The sequence below is a fragment of the Sphaeramia orbicularis genome, chromosome 12 (assembly GCF_902148855.1).
Source record: "Sphaeramia orbicularis chromosome 12, fSphaOr1.1, whole genome shotgun sequence".
Classification (NCBI taxonomy): domain Eukaryota; kingdom Metazoa; phylum Chordata; class Actinopteri; order Kurtiformes; family Apogonidae; genus Sphaeramia; species Sphaeramia orbicularis.
The window spans coordinates 25641215-25666881 of record NC_043968.1 but is presented as its reverse complement, the minus strand read 5'-3'; the positions used below and the strand labels follow the sequence as shown (position 1 = coordinate 25666881).

The 25667-nt window shown below is 37.0% G+C and overlaps 1 protein-coding gene across 1 annotated transcript in view; it reads left to right on the top strand.

The window, feature by feature from the left end:
• The window catches only part of plxnc1 (plexin C1), a 35037-nt gene that overhangs the window by 2605 nt on the left and 6765 nt on the right, over positions 1-25667 (top strand). The window contains exons 2-23 of the mRNA XM_030149159.1: positions 249-365; positions 4064-4198; positions 4297-4397; positions 4475-4583; positions 7645-7804; positions 7901-8003; positions 8138-8213; positions 8712-8753; positions 8860-8993; positions 9402-9581; positions 11544-11652; positions 11728-11898; positions 11981-12148; positions 12324-12420; positions 12503-12604; positions 16348-16451; positions 16528-16569; positions 16659-16783; positions 16899-17097; positions 19958-20104; positions 23424-23592; positions 24785-24885. Coding sequence (XP_030005019.1) covers positions 249-365; positions 4064-4198; positions 4297-4397; positions 4475-4583; positions 7645-7804; positions 7901-8003; positions 8138-8213; positions 8712-8753; positions 8860-8993; positions 9402-9581; positions 11544-11652; positions 11728-11898; positions 11981-12148; positions 12324-12420; positions 12503-12604; positions 16348-16451; positions 16528-16569; positions 16659-16783; positions 16899-17097; positions 19958-20104; positions 23424-23592; positions 24785-24885 — 2691 coding nt within the window. The remainder of the gene's footprint in view (positions 1-248; positions 366-4063; positions 4199-4296; positions 4398-4474; positions 4584-7644; positions 7805-7900; positions 8004-8137; positions 8214-8711; positions 8754-8859; positions 8994-9401; positions 9582-11543; positions 11653-11727; positions 11899-11980; positions 12149-12323; positions 12421-12502; positions 12605-16347; positions 16452-16527; positions 16570-16658; positions 16784-16898; positions 17098-19957; positions 20105-23423; positions 23593-24784; positions 24886-25667) is intronic.

The window sequence follows — 25667 nt, the reverse complement described above, 5'->3', positions numbered from 1 at the left end:
TAACAGTAATTTGTAGTCGCAGCCAGTGTCAGGGATTGACCAACCAGAATTTGAGGAAGTATGATTTGCTGATGATGAGACTTCTTACGCAAGCAAAATAAAGGACAGAGAGGACTCAAGGACACATGTGTCATGTCCACAATAATCAATGAGTTAAGTCATTCAAGAATTTACTTCAAACTGATCCGGAAACTTTAACTTGCAGATCCAAAACTTAGCCATATTGTGTTTGTTTTCCTCCATCAAAGACTCGGAGTCCAGAGACAGTGCTCTTCCGTCAGAACAACATGACTTCTGTGCTGGCAGTGAGGCAGAGGGACTTTGTGGTTTTTTTCATTGGAACAGGAGATGGGCAGCTCATCAAGGTGAGTACAAAACGTATATACATCTATTAATGAGAAGTACATACTGCTACAAAATGGATTTCCTTTATAATATAGCATTGTATAGTATAAGGTGATGACTGCATTTATATTACACAATTAGAGGTCGACCGATATGGGTTTTTCTAAGGCCGATTCCGATTTCTTAAAATTTGGTCAGCTGATGGTCGATATCTAGAGCCGATTTTTGAGGTTGATATTAAGGCCAGTGTTTTTGTTTGTTTGTTTGTTTTTTTAAAGCACAAGGACTTTAAAATACAACCAAAACACTCAAATAATTTCGATTTTTATAAAGCAATATAAATGAAATTATTAATACACGTACACATAGTACTCTTTTAACATTTATTGAACTTCAAGTGCTGCCCACACAGGTGCCTAATCAAGTATTTTATAACATTTTTACTACTGATCAAATATCAGCTTTCAAAAAAAAATTAAGGCCAATAGCCGATATTGAAAAAATCAATATATCGGTCTACCTCTATTAATAATGATAAATAAAGAGACATTTATGTTGTAGTTTGGAAATCTTATTAACATGCCTGCAAACTGATGTCCATATGTTGTATTACTGTTGCTTTGCTGTTGTATTGCTGTTGCATGGTTGCTGAGGATCAGTGTGGAATCACTCTTTTTTTTCTACCTTTCATCTCCTTGATAACATTAATATTGTGCTGTCTCTTTGCCCATGCTCACTCACATGATTAAATAACTGATGGAATAACATAAGTGTGGGTTTTCCCAGACTTGAGTTCTGCACAGAAACCCTTTTGGTTGATACAATAGTCTCTTTCATGCTGAGTTCACTTTCACAAGTTTTATTAAAACCCCTAAGTGTGTTTGTTGCAGTTTTGCAGCTGCAATCTAACAGAAGAATGGCTTTTCTATTGATTCACAAGTGCATAATGGATGATCTGATGGCTTAAAGAGGAATTTGTGGTCAAACAACCTCATGTGTTGGGAGACTAGGTTTTCAGTCAGGATAGTATGGATGTGTGTGTGGTTCATAAGTGGAGCAGGTCTGGCAAAACCTAGAGGACAAAAGCCACTTGTTGACCCCAGAAACTCAATATTCCCCTTTACCGTACCCTGTGTTAGGATTTATTCCTCTTCATCTACTGATGCAGGACATTAATGTTTGAGATGTAACAGTGCATGGTTTGTTATCTGGTGGTTTGTAATTAAACCAGTGATTTCAATCAGAAACAGAGCAGGTACGTGTCCTGATAAAGGGGTCTTGTATATGACTTCTGTAGTTGTGTTGGAGTGTGTCGTCTGTAAGACATAATTGAATTTAGGGGAAAATTATTCAAATCAACTTTGTGGCGCAACATTTTCACACACCCAGCTGTGACCACAATGTTTCTTCATCAATTTCTCCATCTCACTGATAACAAGGAAACTCCGTTTTAACTAAGATTAATTTCATGGTTTAGTTACACAAATGGTCAGGTGACCTTAAGGAAGTAGCTTCATAAATAAGAGAGTGGAACGACAGAAGGACAAGTACACTGCTCTGTCTGACACAGTTGCATCATATGTTGGCAAATGTCAGAGTAGGTAACAGGATGTGGACATCATGTCAAAAACCTAAACACAAGTAGACCTGAACGTTGTTCTTTGACAAAGACTATAACACACATAATCATTTCCCAGTCTTTGAATGTAGGAATATACAGCAAATATGTAAACAGTATTAAAACAACAAAATGCATTTCAGAAAAAAAATATAAATGTTGTAGAAGTCATATGGAACCATCTGGAGAGAAAAGAATAAAAGACCATGAAAGCCTCTGGGCTTTGAAGGTGTGTAATATACAGATGAGGGCAACATTATTAGCCCCCCTACAAAGATGTCATTGTTTTCAAAGTATTTCCCAAGTGCTTTTACAAAGAGCAACATATTTTAACACAGCTTTTTTAGACATCCAGGTTTTATTTTGGATGCTTATATTATTTTAGTTTGTACACAAAAATGAAAATATTCCACAAAAAACAAAAACTACCAGGGACAAAATTATTAGCCCGCTGGACCCTTATGGTCAGTTGTGTTTCCTTTTTGCTGGATAACAGCCTGCAGTTGTTTGTTGTAGTCTTCAAGAAGTCTCTGATGCTTCTTTTGAGGAATCCCAGCCTATTCTTCTTTGGCAAATCTCTCAAGCTCCTCCAGATTTGATGGCCTTCTGGCATGGATGTTCTTCTTCAGGTCACCCCACATATTTTCAATGGGATTTAAGTCAGGGCTTTGTGCAGGCCACTCAGTTACATTCAGTTGGGTCTTCTGAAAATAGTTCTTCACCAAGAGACATGTATGTTTTGGATCGTTGTCATGTTGGACGATGAAGCGACCACCCAGACCCAGTTTTACTGCTGACTGCTTAAGGTTTTCTTTTAAAATCTCCACATATCTTTCTTTGCTCATGATTCCTTTCACCTTGACAAGATTTCCAGTTCCAGATGCATTGAAGCATCTCCACAACATAATACTCCTACCACCATGTTTGACTGTGGAGACAGTGTTCTTTGGATTATATGCCTCTCCCTTTTTTCTCCAAACATAAGCAGTGTCCTTATGGCCAAAGAGTTCTAGTTTAGTCTCATCAGACCATAGGACACACTTCCAGTATGCATAGTCTTTCTCCAGGTTGTCCTGAGCATACTTAAGTCTGGCTTGAAGGTGTCTCTTCCTCAAAAGTGGAGTTTTTCTTGGTCTGCATCCTCACAGTCCATTCCTGTGCAGAGCTCTAGTGGCTGTCTTCTTAGTAACTGCGATTCCTGATGTGGCCAAGTCATTCACCAGTGTCTTGGGAGTTGTTCTGGGGTCTTTAGACACATCTCTCACTAGTTTTCTTTCCAGGGTCTTTGAAATCTTTCGCTTCCTACCTCTGCAAGGCTTGTTCTGTACTGTGTGGCAGTCTTTGAATTTCTGGATTATGCTTTTCACTCCAGTTCTTGACACTTGGAAATGCTTGGATAGCTTTGTATATCCTTCTCTTGCTTTGTGTGCATCAGTAATTATTTTTCCGAAGTCCAAACTGATTTCTTTAGTTTTCAGCATGGTGCTGTCTCAACTGACAGCTCAATGACCCATACTGAGGCTTTTATACCATGTTTTAACTTAAATGTTGAGTGAAATCACCTGATCATTTTAAGCACATCACCTGTAAAGTTAAAACACATCATTGCACAAAAGTGGCTTGTGCAATGACTTACTAAATGGTTGTTTCTTAAACGGGGCTAATAATAACGTTCCTGGTTATTTGAGTTTTTTCGTAAATAATTCTGTTTTGGTGTGCAAATACAAATAATTTGTCCCTTCTAAAGAAAACTAATATGTTCAGAAATGCTATGTTGAAAATTCCTTGCTCTGTTAAAAAAAGTACTTGGGAAAATCTTGAAGAAACTTTAAATTTCATAGGGGGGCTAATAATTTTGTCCTCAACTGTATATTATTTGGGAGCTGAAAATGGTCTGCAGCAGATTATCTACTGCTCTTTTATGTAATGTCTTTTTGCCAGTTGTTTGGGGGAAATCTGAGCATCTCTTTTATGCAATTTGTTGATAGTTGTGTTCAATAACTGGACAAAGGATAGTGATAGTCTACATTTATCACCATTTATCATTTACTTTTTCTAACTGCAGCCCAGAAGTAAAATTATTCTCATATTTGTTATCAGTTTGCAATGGACAAGAACTATCGCACGTCCTGCCCCAGGGTGCTCTACAGATCGAATGATGATCGCAAAGTGCTCCCCGGATTACACCTGGATGAGGTCGATCGTAGACATGTTTATGTGCCGTTTAAAAACCAGGTAAGCAAATGAACATTAGGCAATTGTAGCTTTTCTTTATTCCCATCTGTATGTTAAGTCATAGTGGAGAGTTGCTACATGTTTGTGTTTTGTTGCAGATGAAGCGTATACCTGTGACCACATGCAACGAATACGAATCTCTGCGGGACTGCTGGTCTGCTCAGGATCCACACTGTATTTGGTGTAGCTCTACACAAAGGTCAGCCACATGACATCTGCAGCAGACCTCCTCGAACACTGAGAAACTAACATGAAATCATTTCCTCTTTCTTTCAGATGTACATTTGAGGTCGACTGCAATGGTACAGAGTGGTTAGGAATTCCTGATGATTTCCAACAGCAGAAACTGGTTTCCTACAAAACTGAAAGAAGCCCATCTGGCCAGGTACAAACAAGTCTATGACCTATGATATCTGAAGTACATGTGAAATGAAAAGGATCCAAGCACAGTCAATGTACAGGGTGTCCCAAAAAATTGACATCATTTGAGATAGGATTATTTTGGACATAAAATGTTTTGTAATTTGTAGAAAAAAATATTTTATGTCCAAAATAAATCCTATTAAGTATAATTTCTCCGGAACATGTAGTCACTCCGATATGGACATCTCAAATAATGTCTTTTTTTTTTTTTTTTTTTTTTTTTTTTTGGGACACCTGTACTTCGTAACTGATCAGAAAATGATCTTGGCCCTGTCTGACCTGCCTTGTCAGTAAACTGCATCTGATGTTGTTATCTGTTCACAATTAGCCTTTTGGTTCAGGTAAGTATTTGAGGTCTGTAATGTTTAAGTTAGATATGTGTGGTGGTGGGTGTATGCTGGAGAAATTGTTGTCTGCTGTTTTGGGTGGGTATATGGTGTGGAATTACTGTTATGGGGTTTGTGTTATGTCATAGGGTTTTTTGTTTTTTTTTTTTAGTAATGTGTTGTATTATCGTGGCTGTACGGATTGTGAAAAGAATTTTCCTGCGAAGGACAAATAAACATGTCTGTCTGACATGTGTCTTTTAGTGAGTTTTATATACATGTGTGGATTAGTGAGTTTTATACACATACATGTGTGGATTAGTGAGTTTTATACACATACATGTGTCATTTAGTGAGTTTTATATACATACATGTGTGGATTAGTGAGTTTTATATACATACATGTGTCATTTAGTGAGTTTTATATACATACATGTGTGGATTAGTGAGTTTTATATACATACATGTGTCATTTAGTGAGTTTTGTATAGTGAGTTTTATACACATACATGTGTCATTTAGTGAGTTTTATATACATACATGTGTGGATTGCTGAGTTTTATATACATACATGTGTCATTTAGTGAGTTTTATATACATACATGTGTCGTTTAGTGAGTTTTATATACATACGTGTGTCGTTTAGTGAGTTTTGTATACATCCATGTGTCGTTTAGTGAGTTTTATATACATACATGTGTGGATTAGTGAGTTTTATATACATCCATGTGTCATTTAGTGAGTTTTATATACATCCATGTGTCATTTAGTGAGTTTTATATACATACATGTGTCGTTTAGTGAGTTTTATATACATCCATGTGTCGTTTAGTGAGTGTTATATACATACATGTGTCGTTTAGTGAGTTTTATATACATACATGTGTGGATTAGTGAGTTTTATATACATCCATATGTCATTTAGTGAGTTTTATATACATACATGTGTGGATTGCTGAGTTTTATATACATACATGTGTCATTTAGTGAGTTTTATATACATACATGTGTCATTTAGTGAGTTTTATATACATCCATGTGTCGTTTAGTGAGTTTTATATACATCCATGTGTCGTTTAGTGAGTGTTATATACATACATGTGTCGTTTAGTGAGTTTTATATACATACATGTGTGGATTAGTGAGTTTTATATACATCCATATGTCATTTAGTGAGTTTTATATACATACATGTGTGGATTGCTGAGTTTTATATACATACATGTGTCGTTTAGTGAGTTTTATATACATACATGTGTCGTTTAGTGAGTTTTGTATACATACATGTGTGGATTAGTGAGTTTTATATCCATACATGTGTGAATTAGTGAGTTTTATATACATACATGTGTCGTTTAGTGAGTTTTATATACATACATGTGTGAATTAGTGAGTTTTATATACATCCATGTGTCGTTTAATGAGTTTTATATGCATCCATGTGTCGTTTAGTGAGTTTTATATACATCCATGTGTCGTTTAGTGAGTTTTATATACATACATGTGTGGATTAGTGAGTTTTGTATACATACATGTGTCGTTTGGTGAGTTTTATATACATCCATGTGTCGTTTAGTGAGTTTTATATACATCCATGTGTCGTTGAGTGAGTTTTATATACATACATGTGTCATTTAGTGAGTTTTATATACATACATGTGTCGTTTAGTGAGTTTTATATACATACATGTGTGGATTAGTGAGTTTTATATACATACATGTGTCGTTTGGTGAGTTTTATATACATCCATGTGTCGTTTAGTGAGTTTTATACACATCCATGTGTCGTTTGGTGAGTTTTATATACATCCATGTGTCGTTGAGTGAGTTTTATATACATACATGTGTCATTTAGTGAGTTTTATATACATACATGTGTCGTTTAGTGAGTTTTATATGCATCCATGTGTCGTTTAGTGAGTTTTATATACATACATGTGTCATTTAGTGAGTTTTATATACATACATGTGTGGATTAGTGAGTTTTATATACATCCATGTGTCATTTAGTGAGTTTTATATACATACATGTGTGGATTGCTGAGTTTTATATACATACATGTGTCATTTAGTGAGTTTTATATACATACATGTGTCGTTTAGTGAGTTTTATATACATACATGTGTCGTTTAGTGAGTTTTGTATACATACATGTGTGGATTAGTGAGTTTTATATACATAGATGTGTGAATTAGTGAGTTTTATATACATACATGTGTCGTTTAATGAGTTTTATATACATACATGTGTCATTTAGTGAGTTTTATATACATACATGTGTGGATTGCTGAGTTTTATATACATACATGTGTGGATTAGTGAGTTTTATATACATACATGTGTCGTTTAGTGAGTTTTAAATACATACATGTGTCGTTTAGTAAGTTTTATGTACAAGTATGTGTCATTTAGTGAGTTTTATATACATACATGTGTCGTTTAGTGAGTTTTAAATACATACATGTGTCGTTTAGTAAGTTTTATGTACAAGTATGTGTCATTTAGTGAGTTTTATATACAAGTATGTGTCGTTTAGTGAGTTATATGTACATACATGTGTGGTTTAGTGAGTTATATATACATACATGTATGGTTTAGTGAGTTATATATACATACATGTGTGGTTTAGTGAGTTTTATATACATACATGTGTTGTTTAGTTGAGTTTTTACACCTTCTCTCATGTCTTTTCTCAGATCACACTCAAAGTCCAGACACACCTGACCGTGGGACAAGGGGCAGTCACACCCTTTGCCTGTCAGTACCCTGTAAAGGTCCCACTTTGCAGCAGGGAAAGCCCTCCAAACTTCCCTCAGTGCACCTGCATCCTCTCTAATAGTACACTTCCTGTTGGAGGTCAGTGGCATGATGATATTACAGCAGAAACTGTGTTCCCTAGTGAACTGATTTGTAACACTGATATTCATCGTTATTTATTTTTTTATTTAACAGGTGTACGAGTGCCAGTAAGAATCAGACTGGGGAGGTCAGACCTACTGGAACATCTGAACCTGACAAACTGCCCAAACATCACAGGACCTCCTACTGCTGACCTGTATGTAAACCGAACACACAAAGTCAAATACACTTAATTCTGGACATAATACCCATAAATGAGAGAAGGATGGAGAGGAGGAGGCATCATTCATCCTCAGTGAACCTCCAACATGACATTTGTTTTGTCCTCAGGTGTCGACAGTGTATCAAGGCTGGATGTGGCTGGAGCTCGAATCACTGCACCTGGGCAAATCAAGGATCTACCAATGTATTTATATTTCTTTATTATAGGATGAGTTACATGCACTGTTGAATGAATATGAATATATGTATATCATTAGTTTTTAGTTGACTGTCAACATGATTTGTAAGTTTATAGACAAAATCATAGTTTTAGCCATGAAATTCTGTAAAAACTTTCTCCTAAAATACAATATTTATTGCACTGTAATGCCTCACAAATGTAGACGGATGCAGATATTTTCCTTACCCATTCATTGTTCGTCACCACTTTTACATTTTAACTTATTTGTATTTGTATTTTACTCCTGGCATTGTTTAATCTAGACTGGTTTTAACTCAGGATTTGAGAGAAAGTTTCATTTTCTGTTTCTACTCATTTTAAGTATGTACCTCTCACAAAGCTATGTTCATGGTTTACTGCAAATGAGTAATATCCACATTTTGTGTATACCTGATTACAGCTTTGTTATGACCTTTACAGTGTAAATCAGCATGCCATATTTTCATTGTCATCCCTTTGCAGGCCAGCATCTGCCAAACAATTCAGTCGGGGATGAACATAACTGTAAGTCATGTTGTCAGTTTTATTCTGAACTGCATATTGACTTTCAGTACAAGTTTAAGAAGTTGTAGAATGAACTACATTGTTTCTTTGTGTGTTTGACTGCCAGAAGCCAGAGATACACTCCATCTCCCCCAGTGTTGTGTCTTTCTATGGTAGAAACCGTGCAGTGTTGTCGGGTCGTAACCTCGGACAGGTGACCAGAGTGAGGATCCAGGGGAACATGGACTGTAGTCCACAAGAGTGAGTCAGTTTTGCCTGGTTTATTCAGGTTATGTTCAGTGTGAATGACTTTTAAAATGCAATCAATAAAGGATGTTAGCACACTATTATTATTATTATATTTCACTCATCGTCATCACACAAGTTGTGGTTTACACATCTAAACAACCTGTAAACTTTTGCTTGAGAGTTTAATTAATTTGTATTAAACACATTTTCAGTAATTTAAGAAATCAGAAAATTGATACACTACTTTACATCAGCGGACTGCAGTTTTTTCTACATTTATATGTAGAAAAAGAGGTTTTAAGGTGATATTTATACACAAATGGGACTACAGTATTTTACATTGTACTGTTTAGAAATATCATGTAATTGCCCATTTTAGTGACTGCCCCCCCCCCCCCCTTTTTTTTTTTTTTCTCTCAGATCTCCTGTGTTGGACAGAACAGATGTGAATCTGATATTCCACATTCCCACTGCAAATAATAAAGCTTCTGTCAAAGTATGCGTTGTCCTCCCAGATGGAAGTTGTGTGGGTAACGCTAGCATTACCTACCTGTCCTCACCGTCCTGTACTGACCTCACACCAAACAGTGCATGGCTCAGGTAAGAAATTACTGCCACTCAAAGCAAACCGACATGTTTCATTCCATGAATAACTAGATAAAAGCAATAATATGACGTTTAATCTAATCAATTACTTGTGCGACCACGTGTTGCAGTTCAGAGGATAACATTTTATCCCAATGGTAACAAGCTGTGAAAGGCAAGTGATGTAGATATTCTGCATTTTTATCCTATTCAGGGATGAAACATAAAGCAACCAGAAAGGATTTAATATGATCAAAAAACTAAACCAAAAAAAAAAAAAAAACTCTGTTCTTCTGTGATCTCCTTTTACTGATAATCGTAGGCTGATATTAACTGATATGACAACTGGTATAATTCAGTCAGTATGTTCAATACCAAATACAGAGCAGATGAATATGCATGAGGCTATTTTAGGATCTGAGCCAGCATTTCTACTCACTGACCCCGGTAGAGTTTTATCAAACTAATTCTGAGAAACAGTGCTTGTAATGGAGGAACAGTTATAGGTTGTGGGTCATCTATGGAGAAAGACAACCACTTCCCAAAAGTCATGTCTTTCACCATGACTTAACTTCCCCTCCCTGTACTTGCAGCTACAGAAAGTGTCACTTCTGCCTTTGTTTCTTCAGTTCAGGAAGGAGTAACATAAAACATAAGTAAAGCCGGTTAGACTTTTCTGACCTCATGTTGATGTAACCACCATTACAGTATGAAATAATCAAGGTGAAAAAGTGCCAGTTTTATTCCAGCGTGGGTTCATAAGAGTTTTTTTTGTTTGGCTTTATCAACATGTAACAGTCACAGTACAGAAGGAAGGGACTTTTTCTCCCACTGTTATCTTTTTAGCATGCCACTGCTGTGTTGCACCCCAATATTTCATCTGTTTAAACCAATAGACTAGAAAAAGGTAAACTTGGATTTCCCAGTTTGGTTTGTCACTTGAGTGTTTCTAAATACCCACAGCTCTCCTCTGGATTGCATTCACTGGGTTTTCATTATTAGGATACATCATGTATGCAAACAAATCAAAGTTTATTTGTTTTAGTTGATTCATGCATGAGTTTTCACATTTTGTTTTGGAGACTTTATAGCTGTTCCTCTTAATCTTTTCATTTCGAGGGTTCATACAGGTGCCTGAAATCCTTGAAAATGCTTGAATTTCAATGTATTTTCAAGGTCTGAAAAGGGCTTGAATTTTATTTGAAGTGCTTAAAAGTGCTTGCAATTATAGCTCTGTGATGTGATTTATTTATTTGTTTTTAATATTAACTCTGCCAGGTTAGATGGCAAGCCAAAGCTATTTATAGAAAGGTGATACATTTTGAAAAATAAAACTTTATGTCAAAAAAGAAAATTGCTGGGAGTTCTCAGGTTGACTCCTTGTAAATTTTTATCTTAATCTTTTTCTTGGTGCCAGTGTGTCTGAAGAACGCCAAGTGGCCTTCCTTTTTTTTTGGATAAAACTTTGTGTTCTCCTTCAATTTCTAAACTTTTTTCTATTATGAAACCTAATTATAGATGTTTATTGCATAATACAGTGTACATCGTTGTGAAAAAAAGAAAATCCTGAGTATATGTATTTACACTACAAACAAAAAGTTAAGGATGTTTTTAATTTTTGGGCTATTTTTTTTTTTTTTTCATGTGGGATTCTTGCACAGCACTTTTTACTTTTTTGTGTGTGAACTGAATTTAAACACATGTTTTTAATGACCAGACATACAGTAGTTTTATTTACAAATGGCAAAAATGACAAAAAAAAAAATATCCTTAACTTTCTGTATGTAGATGTGTGTTTAATCCCAGTGATAAGGTGATGTGCTGGAAAATTTTTAAGATGACCCTTAAAAGTGCTTGAATTTGACCTCGAAAAATGTGTAGGAACCCAGTATTTTGTTCTCTAAAACATTTACACTTGATTTATTTAATATAGGCATGGTTGTTACTTCCTTTTCTCTGCTGCTTTGTCTGTCATAGTGGAAAGAGAAATATTACAGTAAAGGGACCCTATATGGAGTTAGTGGAAGGAGTGATACACAGCCACGCCAAGAACAATATGTTGCTTCCACTGAGCTTCAACTCTACGGTGGGTGACGGAAAAGACACAAGTAGAGCAAGTCATGTCGTAATGTTTCTGACAGATTCTTGGTTTTCTCTGTAGCAACTAACTTATGGCACACCTGAGGCTGGAAGTGCTCTTACCTCAACTGTGTATCTGAAAGTAGCCAACGAGACCTTGAATTGCTCTAAAACCATCACCTACTACCCAGACCCAGTGTTCACCGACTTCACTCCCACACTGACAGGGAGCGATGTCAGCATCAACATCCAGGTACAACTATAATCACCTGCACAAATGCACACATGACCTCAGTTTGTAAAAATATTAACATTAGCTTCTGTTGTTCTCGTAGAAAAAGGCTGACAAACTGGATGTGACAATTGCAGAGCTATCTGTGTGGGGTGTTAATTATGGAAAACAATACGAGTGTAAAATAGAAGACAAAGAAACAAACAACGACACTGACTTTTTCATCTGTGAGATTAAAAACCCACAGGTCATGGAATTTCAGTATTTACTGGTAAGGGTCACTAAACTCAACCCAAACCCTTGTGGGATTGTTAGTGTTGTAATGTAAACACATCAATATCCTACTATTAATACCTTAAAATCCTCAGACATATATTTTCGTTCAAGTGTTACAGGAGTAAATGCATATTTGTGCTCTACAAAACTATTTGAAATTATTTTTGCAGATTAAATATGGCGACAAAGAAGTAATACTGAAGCCCAAATCCTCATATCTCCTTCTGATACTGCTTGTCCTTCTGCTTATACCCTGCATTATTATTGGTGAGTACATAAAGAAAGGTCTGACCTTTTCCTGTTCACTGTAGTTTTATGTATCAAATGACATGATCATTGTGACTTTCAGCGGTGGTGATTATCTACAGAAGGAAACAGAACCAGCTCACCACTAAAATGAACGATCTGATGGAAAATCTGGAGCTTGACATCAGGAATGACATCCGACAAGGTCAATGACAATGTTTTATTCAATAAAAAAAGTCATAAAGCAGAATATTTTAAGTCTCTCAGCTCCATCAAGGAGTAGCCAACAGAGCTGCCATGCTATATTCAGTCTGTGCTCCTTTTATGCTACCCCCACACAATGCAAACTAAGGACTGTGGTCTTTTAGGATAGTCTATCATATATTAACGCAAAGTGACATGTGCATAAAGTGGTTTCATAGACCGTGAAAGTGCTTGTAATCCAGTTGTTTAATAAATAATGGTTTACCGGACTAATGTTTGTCATTACTGTTCATTAGATATCCAAATATCAGTTCCAATCTTTTTGCGTGTGCTTGTGTATGGAGGACCGACCTTGCCATATTTAAAAATAAATACAGAAATATAGAAATGGCTTGATAAATTAATTTCCGTACAATTATTTCAATATACAATATTACAATTATTTATCTATTTTGTCCTTATTTATATTTTTCCTTCTTTAATTTTTATCCCTGCATTTATTTCTGCGTTGCTTTCTATTTACATTTTCTTTATCTCTTATTTATTTCTATATTTTATTTTCATCTGACATCTTATTAGTTTTTTGGTATTTTTTTTATTCATTGTCATATTTTCCTCATCAGTATTCCCCCTTTTGCATTTTCTTCCTCTATTTATTTCTGCATTGCCTATTAATTTCTGCGTGTCTTTTTTACATTTCAGGAGTCATTTTTCTTTTTCTGTATGCATTCATGCCTCATTAGGCAAGTGGGGAGGGGGGGGGGGGGGTCTTTAAAGGCGTGTCCTTAGGTCTGTTCTTCTCCCATTGGTTAATTTGTATTGGGGGGCTGTGCTGTCAGGGCTGAATAGACCAGGCTGTACCTGGTGTTTGTGGTCTCGTTAGAAGGACATGAAACTGTGTTATTTGAAAACCAGCAGAATTACTGCTGCAGAAATCACACAGTCACTGAGGACTTCACTGTTTGGTGTGGATATAGGAACAGAGAGTTTCAGTTCGCTTCACGGACAGACCTCTTGAACCACATAACATGGGTGATGCAGATGCAGTTACTGTAGATTGGAATCAGGGTATCCATGTGGTTCACATTAGATCAGTGATCCAGATTAGAGTACTGCAACCTGAACCGAGACCAACAGGACCCAACAGGTCAGGCCAGGTTTGGATAAAAACTTAGGAGTGCCGTTTGGGTTTTGGTCGGTTCAAACAGAAATCAAGAGAAAGTGGGCACATATGGAGGCACTGGTACTGGCTACATACCATTTTGAGCCATTGCATGAAGCCACAGCACCTGTGCCTTCATTTACTTCCTCTGTCTCTATTTCTGTCCGAACTCAACCCACACTTTAATGTTTGTGTCCCAACCCGATCAGTTAAATCCAGTTGTTCCCATATTTATGTTAAAGATTGTCATTAAATGTACTGGTTTACACATTTGTGGTATGTGAACAGTACCTGAATGAAATGACTCCATCACACTACCACTACAGAAATCAAACCTAAGACGGTTCTATGGTTTACATTTATTTTAAAAGCAATTAACACCATGAATTGAAGTAGGTCTATGTTTGCTCGTCTGATGAGTATTTTTAAAAACATCAAATGTTCAACACAAATTAAGGGACCGGAGCCAATTCGAACCAGAACAGCACTCCTTTTTGTCAGAACCCAGCCCGACCCGTCACATCCCGTTAGGATTTGTTCTGGTTGCAGTAGTCTAATCTGGATCACTGATCTAACGTGACCCACACGGATCCCCTGATTCCAATATAACTGCGTCTGGATCACCCATGTTACCTGGTCCAAGAGGTCCATCCATGAAGCGAACCGAAACACTCTCAGTTACAATATCCACGCCAAACAGTCAAGTCCTCAGTGACTGTGTGGTTTTCAGCTCAGACTCTAATGTGCCTAAACTCTTTTGCGATGTCCTCAATAGCTGTGTGATTTCTGCAGCCTGGTCTATTCAGCACTGAAAGCACAGCCCTGAAAACAAATTAACCAATAGAAGAGCTGACCTAAGGACACACCTTTAAAGACCATCCCTCTTAATTTGCCTAATGAGGCATAAATGCATACAGAAATAGAAAAAGGATTCCTGAAATGTAAAAAGGACACACAGAAATAAATAGAGGAAGAAAATACAAAAGGGGGAATACTGAAGAGGTAAATATACCTCCTTTTGCATTTTCTTCCTCTATTTATTTCTCCAAGCCTATTTATTTCTGCATGTCCTTTTTTACATTTCTGGAGTTATTTTTCTTTTTCTATATGCATTTATGCCTCATTAGGCAAATGAGGGGGCGGTCTTTAAAGGCGTGTCCTTAGGTCAGCTCTTCTCCTATTGGTTAATATGTATTGGGGGGCTGTGCTGTCAGTGCTGAATAGACCAGGCTGGACCTGGTGCTTGTGGTCTCAGTAGAGGGACATGAAACTGTGTTATTTGAAAAAAAGCAGAATTACTGCTGCAGAAATCACACAGTCACTGAGGACATCGCAAAAGAGTTCAGGCCCATTACAGTCTGAGCTGAAAATCACAAAATCACTGAGGACTTTACTGTTTGGTTTGGATATAATAACCGAGAGAGTGTTTTGGTTCGCTTCACAGACCGACCCAAACCAGTCTCTGTCTCGGTACTCTAATCTGGATCACTGATCTAATGTGAACCACATGGATGCCCTGATTCCAATCTACAGTAACTGCATCTGGATCACCCATGTTACGTGGTCCAAGAGGTCAGTCTGTGAAGTGAACCAAAACTCTCAGTTATTATATATAACGGTAAAGTCCTCAGTGACTGTGTGATTTCTGCAGCAGTAATTCTGCTGGTTTTCAAATAACACAGTTTCATGTCCCTCTACTACAAGCACCTGGTCTATTCAGTACTGACAGCACAACCCCCCAATACAAATTAACCAATAGGAGAAGAGCTGACCTAAGGACACACCTTTAAAGACCGCCCCCCTCATTTGCCTAATGAGGCATAAATGCATACAGAAAAAGAAAAAGGGCTCCTGGCATGTAAAAAGGACACAGAAATAAATAGGTAACACAGAAATAAGCAGAGGAAGAAAATGCAAAAGGGGGAATACTGATGAGGAAAATATGACTGTGAATTTAAAAAAATCCCAATAAATTAATAAGATGTCCGATGAAAATTAAACATAGAAATAAATAAGAGAAGAGATAAAGAAAATGTAAATAGAAAGCAATGCAGAAATAAATGCAGGGACAAAATTAAAGAAGGAAAAATATAAATAAGGACAAAATAGATATATAAATGGTACGGAAATTAATTTATCAAGTCATTTTTATATTTCTGCATACATTTTTAAATATGGCAGGGTCAGTCCTCCATACTTCTGTGCTGTTATAAATTACTGCTGATTGTGCTGATAAATGTCACACATTGTCACACATTGGCTCATGTTTTTAATCACTTCACTATCTAATGTACAGTAAGCACAGCCTCAACATGCAGTTCCTTTTAATGGTGTGAAAATCTTGCAAACTCTTTCTTCTTCCTGATGTCAGACTTGGCTGTATGCATTTTTACAGTTTTTGTGTTTTTCTGATTTTCATCTGGTGTTTTTACTTAAATCTCCAGGAAAAGAATCAGCTTTTGGTTGTACACTGTGTGTTAATAATCAGAATGAATTTCCCACCATGCTTTATTTGTTTTTCGAGAGAAGTGAGCAGTTTTGGCATCGAGATCTAGAAAATTTCTGTTCACTTTTGTCCACAGGTTTTATCGAGCTACAGACAGAAAAAGCCGACCTGCTGGAAAACGTTGGTGCGATTCCTTTCCTCGACTATAAACACTTTGCCTCCAGAATCTTTTTTCCTGAGGTAAAGTGAATCTACAACCTCAATAATTGCTCATATGTGACCAGCAGATGTTATAAGCTGTGTTTGTGTCCTCCAGAGTGAAGCTTTGATGGCGTCATGTATTAAAGACATTGGACAGGTATAGTTCGATGCTGCCCTTTTGGAGGACATGTTGCCTCTTTTTGATTGTCTGTTGTTGACGTTTTTCTGTTTGTCGCCTGGAATCAGGACGCAGAGAAGGTTCACCTTGATGAGTGTTGCCATGGCCTGTCCAGACTGATCCAGGACCAGCTCTTCCTTACCTCCATGGTGCACACTTTAGAGGAGCAGAAGAACTTCACCATTAAGGACAAGTCAGTTTGTGATGCAGCTGTTATTTGTGTACGTCTCTGTTTGTCTTCTATATGTTATTCTTGTGCAGTGTATTGTATTTTTGTCTCCTTTTCCTCTTCTTGTATCCTGCTCTAGGTGCACGTTGGCGTCTCTGCTGACTGTTGCACTCCACAGCAACTTGTCGTACCTAACGGAGGTGATGGAGTCTCTACTGAAGGATCTGATGCAACAGAACAGCAACACTCAGCCCAAACTGCTGCTGCGGCGTACTGAGTCTATAGTGGAGAAGCTGCTGACCAACTGGATGTCCATCTGCCTCTATGGTTTCCTCCGAGTCAGTTAATACATTACATATTTGTGATAGTATATAAACCAGTACAGTCAAACAATTTACATTTTTAATCAGATTAATCACAGGGTTGCTATGGATTAATATCAATAAATCATGATTAAATATCATTCATTTTTAAATATTGATTGTATTTCATTTTTCATGAGCCAACAGACTCAAGATATATATATATATATTCACTTAATGTGTTTGTCATAAACTGGGTGACGTGTTAGTCGAAGTGCTAGTAGAATCCCTGTCTAACGTATGCTTTGGGTTAATGTGGTGTTTCAAACTGGAATGCTTCAGTGAAAAGAAAACTCCTTCCTGCAGTGTGTGCATAATACTTTGGCCCAATCCCAATTCACTCCTTAGCCCTCCCACTTGGCCCTTGCAGTTGGCACTACCCCTTGAAACAGAGCTGCAAGGGGTAGGGGTTGAAACATTCTCGTAAGAAATTGGACAACGCTTCCAGACCTGTTACATCATCAGCAGTCATTAACGCCGCTATAAACAGATGTGAAAACTTTGTTTCCAAAAGCATTCCCCATGCTGTCAGCAGCTGTAACCGTCTGTGTTCCATGGGCTTTGGTCATCTGTTTGCAGCTATCAACTATAAATTGCAGAAATGTGATCTAGAACACATTGAAACGGCATTAAACGGTTGATCAAATGATTAAGTTGTTTACGAAGAAAATACGTACATTTGTGTGTTTCTTTCATCACACTGCTACACTTTATTGCTGCGTTTACGTCCATCTTGCCACTGATTCGAACAAAATTATGGGAAATTTCTCCTACCCCTCCATCGTAGTGTGGTCCTGGAAAATCTCCATTTCGAGGACTATACAGCCCTCCGCCTTAGCCCTTCCCCTCCGCCTAATTGAGAATCGGGACAACACTACCCCTTTATGTGTACGCGCAAAACGGAGGGGTAGGGGTAAGGGGGAGGAGCTAAGGGGTGAACTGGGATTCAGCCTTTATGTTGTTTGACTGTTCCGTCTTGGTTTTTTTGTCCTCATATTTCCATCCAGAGGGCCAACGTGCTGTTTAGTGTTTTCTATCTTTATGGGTTGGTTCTGCTGGTTGTCACTACCAGATCAACTGAGCGTTTGTTCATGTGTAATGGTAACTCTACTTGGACAAACTGCGCCAAATGCGTTGGCAGAGATATTCAGAGTAATTCTGTGCTGTAGATGGATTAATTGCGTTTAAATTTTTAATCAGATTATCATGATGATGAATTAATCTACATGAACGTGTTAATTTTACAGATCTAATTTAAACTAAACAAGTTTTAGCAGCTATATTTATTTCTTTAGACAAATAATGTAAGGCTCAATAGTCAACATTCTGGGACAGTGATGTTGAAACACAGAGTGAAGTAAATGGGGTATGTTCTGTCGAGAAGGAAGGAAATAAATAACACAGAATGACTCCAAACACATTGCACCATTCTGACTCTGACAGTTACTGAAGCGGCATCTTGCATTTCATTTTATCATGTCATTGTGTGATTTTTTTTTTTTTTCAACCAGCCCATGTTTTTTAGTATCCTATCAACTAGAGATCTAGAAATGTCTTCAGCTACTTTGAAAACCACATTTCTTTTTGACACCTTGTCTACATATCTTGTGGTTGATGAATTTAGATGAAACATTTCCATGTTGACAAGTACGACCTCTGTATATACATCACACAGTGAGAGGTATTATCAGTTACTGCAACACTTAGCTCAAAGACAGAGGTGTCAAAAGTATTCACATTCACTGCTCTGGTAGAAGTATAGATACTAGATTTTAAAAAGACTTCTGCAGAAGTTGAAGTATCAACTCAAGCTTTTTAGTCCAGTAAAAGTGTAAAAGTACTGGTTTCAAAACTACATAAAGTATAAAATTAAATGCAAGGGGGAAAAATGACATTAGGATAAAAGCTTAGGCAGCACTACAGGGGTCTATAGTGTACTACCCCACCTCCCCAAAAAACCTGTTTCTAAAGGCCATAATGACTATAATGTTAGATTAAAATGTTAATGTTAAAACATTTGGGATGCACTAGTCTACCTGTTTCAGCTGCATGTCTGCCCATTGAAAATTAACACATTTTAGTCCAATGCAAATGTATTAAAGAACCATATATGTGTCCTACTAGCATTAACATGTGTTTCATGGGGTGGAAGATATGATGACTAGCTGAATATAAGTATTGCAATGGTGCGAAAGTCAGCTGTGATGGATCATGTATAAACCAGTAGGGTGTAGAATGGTATATGTTTATACTTCTAATCCAACCACAATCAAATTCACTCTATCTGGATGGAGCCATTTATCTGGACTTTTTTTTTTTTTTTATTTGATGAGAAGCTGAAATGAAATAGGAGTAATGAGGCTATTTAGAGTCAAAAAAAAAAAATAAAAATTTTGCATGAGCATGCTAGATTTCAAAAAATATTCCAAGGCACACTGTAGGATTTGTGTAAAAATAAAATGCCTTTATTAGTTCATGGTATTGAGGCTATTTCTAAAATGTAAGGAGTAGAAAGTACTGATAATTGCTTGAAAATGTAAGGAGTAGAAGTAAAAAGTCAGCTGAAAAATCATTACTCCCCTAAAGTATAGAAAACCAAAATTTGTACTTAAGTAAGGTAACAAAGTATTTGTACCTCATCATTTGACCCCTCTGCTCAGATATGAGTATTTTTGGCTCTGCTGTTTGATGTTACGTGACATGCAGAACGCACTGCATGCACCACTCTGTCCTTAAGGTTTTTGCATGTACTAAACTACATAAAGCCAGTCTATATTTTACCACAGCTCTTGAGCTCTGTTTGTCCACTGAGTTCCTGTTCCTCATTCTTGCACAGGAAAATGTCGGCCAGCACCTGTTCCTGATGGTGAGTGCTCTCACGCAGCAGATCTCCAAAGGGCCGGTGGACTGTGTGACAGAGAAAGCTCTGTACACACTCAGTGAGGATTGGCTGCTGTGGCAGGCTCAGGACTTCAGCTCCCTGGTAAACACACACTCACCAAGGCTTTAGCACATTTCAGCACTTTACTTGAGCACAAGTCAAAGCTTCTTTCATGTATTATTCTCTCTGAAACATACAAATATCCATATAGTCATTTTTTTCAGTGTCCCCATGTCAACAGTTTTGTCAGTGGGACTTTTAAATACAAATACAAGTCATGACTGCCTCCCATCTCTTAGTTCTCTTTTTGGTCTGCTGGTTAGGCAAATACAAAACTTAGCTTGCCTAGCAACATCTCCATTTATATGCACCACTCCTCATTAAAAACACACTTTATTTTGAGATGATTTAAAATATAGTTTCACACCAAATGCAAAACTTGTAAGGTTCTCCTTTATGAGTGTTCACTGCCTGTGAAAGGAAGGGTTCTTGTCACATTTAGAATATTGTGGCAGCATTCAAGAACTGCAGTTGGTACAAAACCACTTCCACTTCCTCTTCTATATATTTTAAGGCCTATGCCAACATACACTCCAGCGTAGCATTAAGTGCACAAACATAGGTGAATTTATACTCTAGCATACTCTGCTCTATACTCTACTTGTCTAGCACAAATGGCTAAATTTCTGCGCGTGAAGTTCTCCATTTTAGCAAAAGCTCTTTTAACTTCACTGCAAAAATCAAAATCTTACCAAGTGTATTTTCCTCATTTCTAGTCAAAATATCTCATCACACTTAAAATAAGACATAATCACCTAAAGAGTAACTTTTCAGTGAGATGTGAGACCTTATTTTTTAGACAATAGACCTTGAAAATCTTATTTCAAGAAATTTTACCAAGATAATTTTTACTTGTTCCACTGGCAGATTTTTTTGTTTGAATTAAGAAAAAAAAAGCTTGAATTAAGCAAAACAAGTGAACAAGGTCATTTTTACTCTTTCCACTGGCAGATTTTTTTGTTTGAATTAAGAAAGAAAAAAAAGCTTGAATTAAGCAAAACAAGTGAACAAGTAAAAATTATCTTGGTAAGATTTCTTGAAATAAGATTTTCAAGATCTATTGTCTAAAAATAAGTTCTCATATCTCACTGAAAAGTTACTCTTTTTGTGATTATGTCTTATTTTAAGTGTGATGAGATATTTTGACTAGAAATGAGAAAAATACACTTGGTAAGATTTTGATTTTTGCAGTGTTAGAGCTTTGAGATGAAGCCTGGAGTACACATCAGATTACTGAGTCAGAGCTGAAGAATGTTGCGGAGGCTTAGCCTGTCATACCTAATTCCACAACATGTGGAGATCCGTTCAGGACCGTTTTAGCATTTGTACTGTCATATCAGGAAACATTTCACTCATTTTTAACCCAAATGGACAATGATTTTGATGTTATGATGATCCATTCTGTCTTTTGACAAGATACCATTCTGTAAACACACTCTCTTAGTACATTTATGATGTTATTATTCACCTAAACCACTAAACGGGAACTGATGTACACATGCATGTACACAGTGTTTCTTAGGTTATACGTCAAATGTGGTTTAACTCATCTAATTGCCCTGAGATGGTGCAGATTTTAATCAGTGAGTAAATGTGAAAACCTTTTTTGTTGGCACTTGATATGACTCTTGCACATGTATGTAAAGTTTGTGGTCAAACTGTGAAGGGTGTGGAGATGTAGTCTTTGTAAATACAGAGAAGCAGAGATAAACACAGAACATCAATCTCATATGTCTTGATTTAAAGAGCAGAAATGGACAGTTCACCATGTACTATATGTGCAATAGACAGTGTAATATGTAGAGGATGACGGGCATTTAGGAACACCCACAGATTATACTGATATATGTGAGTAAACATCTGATGCATCAGGCTGTCGATCCAGGTCATATTCACTTTTTTTTTTTTTAACTAAGTCTTTTACTTATCAACCTGAGAAATACATCTCAAATCACCTTTTATCATCTCATGTGCACATAACAGAGGTATTTTGAACCCTGCAACGATGTGTCTGTGGACGTTGCCCTTGCAGTAAATAGTCTATGCTCCCTCTTTTTGCATTTCTCTCCCTCTGCAGCTACACGGGTCTACAGAGTCCTGACAGTCTTATCATTTCTACCAAACCACCATCTCACTTTGCTGCTCATTTCGATCCATTAGTGCACATGCATTAGCCACAAAACTGCAGAGAGGCAATAAGATGAGGGAGTGATGCCACTTGAACCAATCCACAATGCTGTGAAACCCTTTCATTAACCACACCTCCCTCAAAGATTTCCCACAGCTGCATTACAGTGTAATAACAGTGAGGGAAGAGAACGCTAATCACCTGCTTCAGAATGAAACAACTTTTGCTCTGTTGTGGCTTTGGTTTAGTTACTGTGAGTGTGATGAAAAAACTGAGGTTAACATTAGTGGTAATGTAAGCATGTGTCCATTTGCAAAGGCAATAAGTTGATCTTAATGCATTTGTTCTCTCTAGTATGTATCGGATGAAAGGGGTTAAAAATGAAGTTTCTGAAACCTACCTGATGTTTAACCCTTTAACCCCTGAGACATTATTCTAGGTAAATGTGCTGCTGTGAGTTTGCGTCTGTTGTTTTACTGTGTGTTTTAAGGTCAAAACAAGGTGGAATAACAGAAAAAGACAAAGAGATGCATTGAAGTTTGACAGATTTTTACTAAATAAGGCACTCAGAATGTACATCAATAAGAGATTTAGGATGTTGATCATGAACTGTGAACTGGAACACACTGAACAACAAGTATTTGAATTTTGGCCCAGTAGTTTTTGTTTTGAGGCTCTTTTTTTCTAAATCAGTCCAGCTGTTTTTTTGGCACCTGGTTGAGCTCCAAAAAGCAGTTACACAGGCAAAACACAGTAACACACAATAAAGGTAAATCACCCCAACACTGCAAACAACAGTAAAAAAAAAAAAAAAAACACACAAGGAAAATGGTGTAAAAACAAAACAAAACAAAAAAGTCCAAATGGTCTGTTTTTACAGTGAGTCAGTCTCACTCACTGCTCCGTTTTACCCCCCCATTCCACAGGCAGTGAGGGTTGCACTGAGCATGCTCAGATGTCTATGGGAAGAACAAGGTGTATTCTATCAGCACATTTAGAAATTTGAAGTATTGAACACACAGTTGAATTTTATAAATATTTCAAATAAATCACACATGCAGAATGCTCACCACAGACACGTCAGGGGTTAAAGGGTTAATCTAAATTAATTAATTATTTAATTAATTAACCAGCTGAATTGACCCGGTTCATACAAACACAGTATGATTACATGTGTAGTTTTGTCAGTGATGTTACAGATCGGGCGAGTCTGTTCGTGTGTACTTCTTGCAGAAGCTGAAGGTGCTGTTTGCAGTGGGCACTGACGGTGAGGTCAGCGAGCCTCTGGAGGTCGATGCCCTCACCTGTGACACCATAGAACAGGTCAAAGAGAAAATCCTGTCCACTTTTAAGGCCAAGTTCGGTTTCCCTTACAACACACCACTCAGGGACACTGATATTGGTGAGAATGAGACCAGTTATTGTCCTTACAGTGCCCTTTACATTCAGTCGCGGAAAAAATTATTAGACCATCAAAAGTCATCAAAAACAACACTGCAAAAATCGAAATCTTATCAAGTGTAATTTTCTCATTTCTAGACAATATATCTTATCACACTTAAAATAAGTCATAATCACCTAAAGAGTAACTTTTCAGTGAGCTATAAGAACTTATTTTCAGACAATAGATCTGGAAAATCTTATTTCAAGAAATTTTATCAAGATAATTTTCACTTGTTCCATTGGCAGATTTTTTTTTTTTTTTTTTTTTTGCTTAATTCAAGCTTTTTTTTCTTTCTTAATTCAAACAAAAAAATCTGCCAGTGGAAAGAGTAAAAATGACCTTGTTCACTTGTTTTGCTTAATTCAAGCTTTTTTTTTCTTAATTCAAACAAAAAAATCTGCCAGTGGAACAAGTGAAAATTATCTTGGTAAGATTTCTTGAAATAAGATTTTCAAGATTTTATTGTCTAAAAATAAGCTCTTATATCTCACTGAAAAGTTACTCTTTAGGTGATTATGTCTTATTTGAAGTGTGATGAGATATTTTGACTAGAAATGGCAAAACTTGGCTACACTTGGTAAGATTTAGATTTTTGCAGTGAATGGTTATCCAGTCAAGTACTAACTCCTGTGTGTATCATGTGACTAAAACAGACAGAAAAGAAAACATGGAATGCCTAAAAGCACTGTTTTTGTCAGTACAATGACATAGATATTGATGTAAGAACTGAAGTGATTTTGGTTATTATCAAGAAAACATGGATAATGGATAGATATGAGCTCTGAAATTAAACTCTTATGAGCTATTTTTATTGTTATCATTATATTTGTTCAAACAAATGTACCTTTAGTTGTACCAGGCATTAAAATGAACAAGAAACTGAAGGCAACAAAGGGTGGTCTAATAATTTTTTCCGTGACTATATCTATGACTATGACAATGTCACACTGAATTTCACAGAAGTCCAGATATGGGATGTATTGAACTGAATGAATGTCTGTATTTGAAACTTGAAACTAACTAACTAACACAGGAATATAATCACTTAATTTTTCTCTTACTGAATTGTTGCAATCTGTTGGAAATATGTAAAATTTGAGCAGCCATCTATACTGTGTATATAAACCCTGTTTATTTTTTCCCTGTTCAGAGTTTGAGAAGGATGGTTCATTCGTTCGTCTTGAAGAAGTGGATGCGAGCTCAGAAGTCCTGGGGGATGTGACGATGCTGAACACACTGAAGCATTACAAGGTTGGACATGTCCGTTAACTTATCAGTGAAAATCAAGGTGTGGTGATACTATCAATCAAAGGGAAACTCATTTTTGAACAAGAGCAGTGTGGTATGGAACCTGGGTGTGACATACAGAGGGTGTGACTGAGGTTAAGTTTAACGCTTCCTCTCCACTGCGTTTCATTACCTCATTACAGTCATAGGTTCAGCTTCTCACTTCTGTGTCGAAATAAAGTCAAAAAACTTCTTTGAGCTTGTTACTTCTTTGAAATTCAGACCCATATCCTGTTAGCATCACTAAATTTAATTTGCACCGACAAAGTCAGAGTCAGAGAAGGAAGCTCTGCTCTGATAAAACAGTTTTTTAGTATCAGAGAAAAACATGTAGAGTGCAGCTTTTAAGTGAGCAAACAGTGCAAGTGTTGAGATCAGGATGTGTGATCTGTAATGGCTGCATAATGGGATCACTGGAGTGCTTGTGCATCATTAGAGTACCCCCAGGACCGGGGGAGACACTTAACAGATGAGCTGCGCTGTAACCTGCCGGCCTGGTCAGTGTTCACGAGACTGCAAAAGCTCAGCATGCTCAGAGTTCTTCTTTACATGATTAGTTAAACCAGAACCTGAGAGACCATGCTTTCCTCATTGGACTGCTGATCTTTTGACTCTTTCTGTGTTCAGATCTGAACCTTTCAACTGCACTATCTGGCAGATGTGATGTAACTCCATAGTGCAGGACAGAGCACTCTGTTATTAGGTTATGGAAGCAGGAGAGCGCTGTCTCTGATGGACATGTAAGA